The sequence below is a fragment of the Oratosquilla oratoria genome, chromosome 9, assembly GCF_046742065.1.
Source record: "Oratosquilla oratoria isolate Oo_2021 chromosome 9, ASM4674206v1, whole genome shotgun sequence".
NCBI classification, from domain to species: domain Eukaryota; kingdom Metazoa; phylum Arthropoda; class Malacostraca; order Stomatopoda; family Squillidae; genus Oratosquilla; species Oratosquilla oratoria.
The window spans coordinates 27,643,009-27,653,880 of NC_134785.1; the positions used below are offsets into that span (position 1 = coordinate 27,643,009).

General features: G+C 36.8%; 1 protein-coding gene across 4 annotated transcripts in view; it reads left to right on the forward strand.

Annotated features, from left to right (window-relative positions):
- The window catches only part of LOC143028277 (uncharacterized), a 1,448,808-nt gene extending 1,439,636 nt beyond the window's left edge, over positions 1-9,172 (forward strand). For all 4 annotated transcript variants that reach the window (XM_076190136.1, XM_076190134.1, XM_076190135.1 and 1 more), the window contains 2 exons: positions 651-982; positions 7,579-9,172. In XM_076190136.1, the coding sequence (XP_076046251.1) occupies positions 651-982; positions 7,579-7,824 (578 nt within the window). In that variant the 3' untranslated portion in view covers positions 7,825-9,172. The remainder of the gene's footprint in view (positions 1-650; positions 983-7,578) is intronic.
- Positions 9,173-10,872: the final 1,700 nt, after the last annotated feature.

Consider the following 10,872-nt stretch of genomic DNA (forward strand, 5'->3'; position numbering starts at 1 on the left):
ATTAGTAATAGATGTGGAAAGGAGAGGTGAATGGAGTGAACTTGAGGGGACAACTAAGGATGGAATGAATAAATGGGCTAAAAGGGGCATTGAGTAAGAAGGGAATGTCTGTTGAGCAAGGAAGGGAGAAGGCTGGAGATAGGGATGAGTGGAGAATGACAGAGTATAGATGATACTGTGATGCAGGAAGAGAGGGGCTGGGGGATGGGGGGGATAGGTATTGGTTATGTGTGAATGATATTTTGATGCAGCTCAAAGGAATTTCTCCCCAATGTCTCTTTTTCTGCATGAGGGGATGGAGAGAGGTCATTACCGATTAAGTGAAACAGCCTTGCTGTGGATGTACTGTATCTTGCTACATTGTTTCTGACCCAGGGTAGTGGCCAGGATATAGGGATGACCTGTCATCCATGAGGAGCTTAAATGAGAGGAAGGAAAGTTATGGGTGGGAGTAGATACATCCCTTTTGATTTGGCTACCTCCCTGATAAAAGTAAAAAAGCCCTCAATATATAGATAGATAATTTTAGTGGAAAAATTATATATTTAGCTTAGTGTTGTTACACACACAGTAGTTTATGATTGGTAGGTTGGTAATTATGTGATAATCATATTACATAAGATTCATTTCAACTCTGTACCTGTTCACAGCGTTATTCCTAGTGGATGGTGGACACCGTGTGTGGGTGTGGCAAGGATATTGGCCAGAAGAGGCTGGAGAGAATGAAGACCCAATCTCTACAGGTTCAGCACTCCTCCGCTTTAACTTTGCCAGACGTGCAGCACTGCAAACTGCCCTTAACTACTGTCGCCTCAAGGCAGAAGCTCAGAAAAAAGCCAAAGCATCAAAAATCAGATCACCTAAAATGGAAGTGGAGATTGTTGAGCCACAGTTAGTCGTGGCTGGTTTTGAGCCCCTTGAGTTTACCAACCTCTTCCCCACCTGGACTGAACATCCAGATGTCACCACTGCTCAAGAAAAGGTGAGGGCATGACAGCAAATTTTTATATTGCCAATCATGACAATATATTTTAAACCAGAATTTTGTGGACTAGTTATTCTAAATTTTTATCAATTTGGCAACATATGCAAACTGCATATGTATTTTTACTGTGTATTGGTTAACTGTTTTGCCCAGTGACATACTTCCTAGATCATTGCTATGACTCATTAAGTAATTTTTATCTAACGTGGGCTGCCATGAGACAACATAAAGATTTTGTCAGTTATATCTTTCAGAATCCACATACCCCATAATTAAATAAAGATATCAAGTGTTATCTAGAGATGTACTGTATTAAGTATGTTATTTGGTTGGAGGGATGCATAATGTGATTTCATAATGGGAACTTTTTTCAGAATAGCTATTTTGAGCTCATTTACCCAAATTTTGTTCAACTGAATTTATGATGATGTGTTTGTTTTGGAGAAAGTATTAAAATGTATTTTTTCTACCCAGCTTTCCATTGTACAGTATAGTAATAACCAATAGGCAGAATGAGTTAGAATATTTGAAAAAAGTGATAAGTGCTCATATGTGATCTAAACATCTTAACTGCTTCACTCCAAGGACTGATCATCAGCTAAGAAAATTTTGTGGATATTACAAGGGATTAATTCTATAAATAATTTGTTTTATTCATTAACTTTGCTATTGATATAGGGCTTGGTTATGGCATGGACCAACGAAAAGATGAACTGTAATGTAAAAATTGAAGAAAAGGAATTGTCTTTCCAAGCAGATCAATCAATCTACTGCCCCTGGTCTCTCTCTTGTAGAAGACCCGTGGCCTCTTCCAACCAGAAGATTGTTTTGTAAACCTAATTGTGACCTCTTTGGATATTGTGATATCTGAGTTCACAATTTCTTCTTGAAACTCACAATGGTATTCAAATGATAACTAAGATTGACAGATAAATTCCCTTATCATTACACATTGTAAAATGACAGAATTACTAAGCAGTTTTTTGAGAAATATGGTGTCCTTTAATTTCTATTGTAAGAACATAAGAATCTAATCAATGAAGAGAGTCAACCTTTGAATGTATCACGATGGACACCTATTTTAAGAAAAGAATCTATAAAATATCACTATGGTTTTCCTTGAAAAGGACAGACAAGGATCTTCCTACATGCAGAGATGGAGATAGGTTTAAAGAGGATTCTGAACATCATAAACTTCCTCTCTTGAAGAGGGCTAGGATGGTGCCTCCTAACAAAAGGCTTTTTGAAATGGGGAATTTAATGTATTATGCCCTTACCATGAACTCCCTCACTGCCAAGTAGATTTGAACTGCCTCCACTCTTGACCTTCACCATAAGTAATGACACTTTAACCCATGCGGCCAGGGAGCATCTCTAATGTGGGAGGTAATTCCAATGTCCCCTCAAGAAGACACAGAAAAGGATTTCAGAGGAAACCACCTGATTGGCATTGAGAGAATCCGTATGGGGGAGTAGAAGCAATTGTCCTGCTCTCCTGTAAGGATACTCTTAGTGCTGTCAGGGTTATCTGCTGAACAAAATAGCTTCAAGATAAGGAATTACTGGACATGAAGAAAGAGTTGAGTGTGTGTGATCATCAGGTATTGAAATAGTTGTTTTCTATGGTTTTATGTAAAAGAATAGTACAGGTATTGTATATCTGGGACAAGTGACAAATATCTGCATGTGGTGGTCTTTTGAGATGAATATTAGAGAGAATCATCTCTTTGTCACCCATCTTCCAAACCTGCCAACATCCTCACCTCCATATGGAGGTACAGTTGTAAGGAGCTGACACTAAGTCTTCAAACTGGGGCCAAGATCTCTCTCAGTCAACTTTGACTTCCTCCACCTTTTCACAAAGAGCTGACATCTAGCAACTACTCCCCTTTTTATACTAATGTAAGATAGTGACAGAAACAGTCCTGCGCTAATTACAACAGAGAGCAGTTCAATGCTTCTTCTCAGAGAGATCTTTGGAAAGGTCCAAAGATTTTATGTTATTGCCAGCCTCTGTGGGGCCGTGGGTTTCCAGTCAGTGAAGCTTGAGGCAGCAGTTATCATTATCACTACACATTAGCAAAATATTTTGTGAAGTTATTGGTCAATATCTGGACTCCAGGCATTTTTGTTTACCTCTTCCAAGCAGAAATGAACTAATGTTTATTACAAATGAGAAGATGAGAACTTATAATACTTTAAAAAGAAAAATAGATACCTAAAACAGTTTCCGTTGCAGGTTCATCATCTGGTTAGCGTATTGGTTTCGGTGAGTTTAAGACTGAATGTAAAAATAGGATAGATGTTTAAAATCACAACATGAAATTTGGTTTATTAATGTAGTTATAATCTATGAACACTGTTATTTGTATTTTTTGTTATAAAATATTAAATATTGTTCAATGTATGTTAGTAACTAACATTCTGTTGTTATCATTAAGCAGCACTGATAAATATTATGTTGATAAAAAGAATGGTAAACATGTAGTAATGATTTTAAGTATCATTTGTGTTTAATTATTTCAATATTTTGGCTTATGTCACATTATTTTATTCAGCTAAGGGCATATTTAGACACAATTTCTTTTTAATTAGTAGATTCCATTTGGGTGATAGCCTGTCTCGGCAGCTGAGTAGTCATTTGGTGTCCACTGACATTGCAGTGCTACCTTTTAAGGTGTTGAAACTCTCAGTACAGTGGGTATTACATGGTCAGACCAATTCAAATCTGGTTTAGACATAATATATTTCAGAGTCTGAGAAGTTAGCTGAATCAGAAAAGCTATTTATATCCGAATCTAAGAAATTATCTTATATAAACCAGTGTCATATCTATGTGAATAATCTAAGTATCATAGTCTGGAGATGATTACAATTGTTATTTTTACTTTAGCAATAAATAAGGGGTATTAAAGTAGCACTCCAATGATCTCTGGCAGCACTCCATTCCTGGTGTTATCCAAAATAAAATGCTTTGATTATGTCACATGGCTGAAGAAACTGGCTGTGTTTAACTTGCACACTCTTACTCCATTCAAATTAAATTGTTGGCAGTTATGTAGTATTGAAAACTACATTGTTAGTCATGTTACTAATGAAGTGTACACATTAGCCTTTTGTGCTTTTTAAGAAGGGAGGGAGTCGCAAAGTGTGTAAAGTTGGTGTGTGGAACAAGGAGGATAGGAAATAGAAGGAAGGATAGTGAGTGGTGGGATGATGAAGCAAAGAATGCTGTAGAAGAGAAGAAATGAGCATTCATGGATTGGTTACAAAACAGGATGAGAGAATCATATGCAAGGTTCAAAGAAAGGAGAGGAAAAGTAAAGTGTAAGGTAAAGGAGGCAAAGAGGAGATATGTAAAATGGGGTAAGAGTATGACAAAAAAAATTGAAAGTAATAAAAAAATGTTTTGGAAGAAAATTAAGAGAGGGAGAAGAGGGAAATCAAGTAGAGAAGAGAAGGTAAAAGGTGCAGATGAAGAAATGATAATGGAAGAGATGGCAGTAAGAAGAAGATGGGCAGAGTATTTTAGGGAGTTGCTAGATGTGAAGGAGGATGGGAGGGAAAGATAGATGCAATGGGAATCACTAAGAAAATGACATTGATGAATGAGGAAAATGGAGGAGAAATAAGGAAAGATGAGGTGAAAGTGGTTATTAAAATGAGAGCAGGCAAGGTGCCTGGGTTGGTTGGGTGCCATGTGGAGTGTCAAAAAAAAAAAGGGAGGTACAGTGATGGTGGACTGGCTGGTGAGGTTGTTTACTGTTTGTCTAAAAGAGGGTAGAGTGCTAGAGGACTGGAGGAGTGCCTGTATAATTCCACTTTATAAGGGAAAAGGGGACAAATGGGAGTGTAATAATTTCAGAGGGATCAATTTGTTGAATATAGTTGGGAAAGCTTATGGGAGGGTTTTGATTGAGCAGATTAGGAGAGGAACAGAGGTAGTAATCGGTGAGGAACAGTGTGGGTTTAGGACAGGTAGGGGTGCATGGATCAGATTTTTGTGGTAAGACAGATATGTGAGAAAGCTTTAGGAAAAGGTAAGGATGTATTTTGGGCCTTTTTAGATTTGGAAGAGGATTATGACAGGGTAGACAGGAAGGTACTGTGGAAGGTATTGCAGATATATGGGATAGGAGGAAAGCTGAAGAGTAGTTAAGAGTTTTTACAAGAGTAGTAAAATCATTGGAGACTAGACTGAATAGATATTTCATTGGAATCTAGACCAATCCCAGATAGGCTAATTGAGATATGGGAGTGGATTTTTGCTAAGAAAAATATCTGGTCATATCAAGGTAAATGTATTGAATGAACAGTATGAAACTATGAAAAACCACTCAGTGAGATTTGATTGACAGGTCATCAATAATGAAACTTTGTAAAGTTAAATTGAATGGAGTGCATTTGTTAATAAGTGTTAATGTCAACTTTATAATATGATCTCACTCAGAAGGATGTTATTAATACCATAGCCTATTGCTGTACAAGGTGCCTATGCTATTTTGTCATATTTACACAGCTTGGCATGGCTCATAGAAATACAATGTTGTAGTTCTTAAATAACAAGCATTCAGAAGTTGGGACCAGAGTGCAATTATTATGTATGTGTATGTATGTATGTATGTATATATTGTGCCAACTGTAACATGAGTGAGGTTTGGGTGAAGAATGTGAAAGAGAAAAGTTGTGTGGAGATGAGTAAATGAGATGTTTAAGGGCTACATATAAAGAACACACACACTCCTCAAACAAACACAGATTTTTTCATTTGGAACACAACAGCAACTTTTACATATATAATTCATAGTTTAATACTTTTATCAACCATACTCTCAGCCCTGCTCAGTTTGCACTCCATGATATACTCTTGCTACTATATTTGTTATAGTCATCTATAGCTTTCCTCACTTTTACTACACTGTTTTCATCACTTCCTTTATCTCACCATGCATTCACACTCAGATATTCAGATATTGTTATGTATCTGTAGTTTCCATTTAGTCACATCCTTATCTTCTTTGCCAATCTTATGTGATTTTATTTTTATTGCATGACTTAATCACAACTTTTTTGTTATTTCACAAAACTCAAATGACACCAGACTACCATACACAGTTTTTCTCTCCATTAGAAATACATTACACCTACGTAGGTCTCTCAGTCAAACATTTGCCAACTATCACTTGTGTGGATATTTGGATCCAGGATATAAACACACATTGGAAATTGGCCCAGGACATAAAACACCACCAGTTCCCAAAGTGGCTTTATTTTATGGAATCAAACATCCACACAAGTGGCAGTTGGCGAGTGTTAGATTAAGAGATCTAAGTGTATTTGTCTTCTACTCTCTCTCTCTCTCTCTCTCTCTCTCTCTCTCTCTCTCTCTCTCTCTCTCTCTCTCTCTCTCTCTCTCTCTCTCTCTCTCTATCTCTCTCTCTCTCTCTCTCTCTCTCTCTCTCTTTTTCTTTTTCTTTCTTTCTTTCTTTTCCATACATTCAACTATTCAATCTGTTGCCCCAGGTATCTTGAAAGAAATTCATGACTCCCAGGTAACAGACAAGAACCACCAGATTGGCCCATGTCACTCAAGGAAGAGATATTGTGTTGTTGTCTAGGTATAGCTATAGTTGGTCATTATAGGATGAAGTGTTCTGTACCTTTTGTGTGGTGATTGCATCCTGTGGCCAGGCCTATTCAGTCCATCCGTGTTTGCACAACAGTAACACGCCTCCAAACATTAATTTCACCTTACAATGAATTTCACATTTTTCTCTTATATATATTATAGCACCCAGGTGGCAGAGTTTAGAAGAAGTAAATGATTAAAGTTTGGAGTTTATATTAACAAAAGCCAAGTGGAGAATGTGCCTGAATGTAAAATTGTTGGTATATACATACATATACCAAAGGCTCTTTCCCCCTTACACGGGGGATAGCCTTTGGTAGTGGTGGAAATGTTCAGGTATTATGGGGTGAATATGGATACTTATACTGAGATCAAACTGTAAACCAAATATAGATTGAATGAGAAGAGTAAGACTGTATGAAGCTTGAAAAACTATGTAATGGTAGGAGAATGTTGGGAGGAGTGCTGGGCAATGTAAAATGATATGCTCATTGTCTTCTCTGTAGTGACTGCATCTGGGGCATATGTAGTCAGTTTCCAAGCCTATTTTGTGTTGGTGATAAAGGTCTTCATGCATTGCTTCTGACCCAGGGCAATGGGCAAGGTGCTAGGATGACCTGTCATCCAGGAGGAGCCAAAATGAGAGGGAGGGAGGGAGGGAGGGGTGGTGAATGAGAGTGGAATGGCTGGAAGTGGGTTATGCCTTTTGCCTTTGGCTACCTCCCTTGTAAGGGGGAAAAAGCCCTTGGTATATGTATGTATGTATGATAAAGGTCAAAGTTATAAAAAAGTGTATACATACATGCACGTGTATAAACTATTCTATCTTGTATTGGCATTTTAGCACATGCAAACCAGTATTTTTGCACTTGTAAAAATCCCCCCCCCCCTTTTTTTTATATGTTGATAGTTTGTGGTTTTCTTTGATCAGTGATTAGTATCCCATTTTCTTTTTCTGGAACAGGAGGGCCGATGGGAACGAAGTAGTCAGTATCTGGTGAAGGATGTCCTCGCCCAATTATGCAGGACTCACTATTCCCTCAAGGAACTTCAAGCTCGTCCCCTTCCAGATGGTGTTGACCCTCTACGTCTCGAGGTCTACCTTAATGATGAAGAATTTCAGCTGGCCCTCGGAATGGATCGCAATGAGTTTTATGGTCTTCAGCAATGGAAACAAATTGACATGAAGAAGAAAGCAATTCTCTTCTGAGGAGTGTTAATTGTGATATATGAAGGGGTTTGAAAAAGAGTGATTTTATGATCAGGAGAAGGCACATGACATTTTAGGATTAAAAAGAAAACTTGTTGATGAGAATTGAAGGTTTTGCACATTCATTAATCAAAGCTGAAGTCAGAGTAAAGGGAAACGTAAAAAATAATTTTTTATATACAGACAACAAAAATAACATAAATTTCAACTATTTGACCCAATACATTGTTTTATATTTCTTAACTGTGAATACAAAAATATTGATATGCAGACTTGATCTGCAGTAAATTCTCCACAGGAATGGAATAATGAATATTGATTACTTCAGAATATTTCTTCAATTCTGAGAAATAGTCAATTTTGTACAGTTGTAATACAAAGGACACTCTTATCAGCCAATTTGGACTAAGAATGTCTGAAGTAAGTTTGTACATGTCCAGTGTCTTATGATGGAAAAGACTATTATTATTATTATTGTTGTAATTATTATTTGATGTGAGGTGGAAGATGAAATATATGACACAAGTCAAGAAAAACATGTAGTATGATTCAGTCAGCTGACATACTCTACAATATATGGGGCAATTCAACATAGATCTGTTTATGATGACTTTACTATTCTGCATATCATGAGTAGTTACTGATATTACCGCATCATATCTGTGAAGTTACTGGATGCATAACTTCTTGTTACAGAGGTGATGCCCAATCATCAAATACAATTTTTGTATTTTTGCCCAAGACAGAGCCAAAGTAGTGGTCCTTTGGTAGTCAAGACTAGAATTGTTGGCAACACTTTCAAATGTGCTTTCACCATTTTTGATACCAGCCTTTTGCAGTGTCTTGTTCTTTTATCTTGTTTCATTTATTTGCAATCCACTGTACTTATGATGACAATATTATTATGACTGACGATAATTGATACAATTTTTTTCCTGTGGTGTAGAGCTTTAAAGAATTTATTATGAATAAAAAACATTAGAGCTTCATTGTCTCATCAACAATGATTCATTCATAATGACAATATACCACAATTTCAACCTTTTTTTTCACTTCCAGTTCATATGATAAAATGTCATTAATTGTTGATGTTGGCAGGGCTAAAACTTCAGACACTAATTCCTTGCCTTGTCATAGTGATGGTGATTGTTCCTGGCCAATAATGTTATTCCTATTTTCTTTTTCTTTTCTGATGTGTGACTTTATGTACCCAATTTGTCCTTGTTTGATCTGTTTGGTGTGTCTTCTCAGAGCTCTCTTTGTAAGAACTAGTTTTGAACATCTGCATCATCTGGAGTAATATCTGAGTCCAACTTTTTTTTTTTTTTTTTTTTTTTTTTTTTTTTAACATTAGAAATATGTCTTTTCACATGCACATCTAAATCTTCATGTGTACACAAACATACATGTGTACATAAGATAGTCACACATAAATGTGTGCACATGCTCAAACAATTCAGTTCATTTGTAGACACGGTAGTTTCAGCATTTCCATCTCTTACAGATTTAAGAGTAGCTCAAGCTTGTAAACATGGTGACATACCTTATATACTTTGCTTTGGCTAAAGCCAGATTGTTTTGTTCATTGGGAGGAGGACTGGACTGAAAAATTGTCTTGAATGAGTCAAGCCCTCCCCTTAGCAGAGTAAAATAGTGTGTTGTTAGCCAGTCTCTGTCAAGCAAGTCACCATATCAAGAAGATTAGCATACTAAGTTCCTTTAACTGACATCATTTCTGTCTCTTTTGTACATCTATAGAATATTCTTAGGCCTTGTCAAAGCTTTAGCTTTCGTTACATTCTCCCTTCTCAAACAAAAGATGAAATGAGAATGTCTCATGAACATATTGAAAGCCACCAGTCCCTCACACAATTATCGGATATTTGTATTAAAAAAAAAAACGCAGGCAGACTGGTCTTTCAAGTGATCACCCTGCAACTTAATAATGTGACTCTCAAAGTGTCTACCCTTGCAAGATGTGCCTTTCCTTGCGCTTAATGACATGGTCAACCTGCACCTCAGCAGACTCCCTGTGCATGCAACAGTCATCATGAAATGTAGGTTTTCAAAATTAGTCCCTTGGATGCTTTAAATAGCTCTAAATATTTGCAGCCTGAGCAGAATTGGTTGAAGAATTGAATGCATCAAATGATGGACTCAAATGGCTGGGACAAGATGTAAAGAGAGTTGAAATAATGGTGCACTGTTGTAGCCTATAGATTTTTGATATTGTTAGCCTCCCAGCATTTGATATAGGTGATGAGCAAATGATATCAGAAAAAAAAAAGAAAAAAAAATATTAACTGCAGTTACAAAACTAGCTGCTGCTTCTGTAAGGTATGTTGTCCTTGTTGAAGTAAGGACTAGACAGGGTATTTCTACAAACAATGCTGTACACTTTGCAATTGTGTTGCTGTGTGAGACTGTACATTTTCACACAAATGCACTAATGAATGTGATGTATCTAAACTAATCTGTGAATAGTTTTTGATCCTGTTGATCAGTGGAATTCATACCATTCACAAGTTTGGGACTTGTAGCTGGGGTTGGTTTAATGCCTCCTCCCTATCAACTGCTATTGTTGCTGCCACTGCTACTTGCTATTGTTGCTGCTGCCCCTTCTGCGTGATGATGGCCGTGCCTTCTCAGTGCTGTAGGGCAACCCCTCATGCTGCTGAGCTGCCCCCCGACCAATGGACGGCATTGGCAGATGCAACCAAAAGGATTGTTCCTCAAACTATGGGTCACAAGAGGCCATGCAATGGGTCATGAGGCTGGAAGGAAACAGTCATTCCAGTATGTGTATGTATATGTACATTTATATATATATATATGTACATATATATATGTATGTATATATACATATATATATATATATATATATATATATATATATATATATATATATATATATATATAATATTATATATATATATATATATATGTGTGTATGTATATGTATATTTCTTTTAATTTAGTAAGTATCCCATCCCCATTGAGACTTTTAGTCAGAGCTAAGGTTGGGAAAATATATGGATTGCAGGAAAA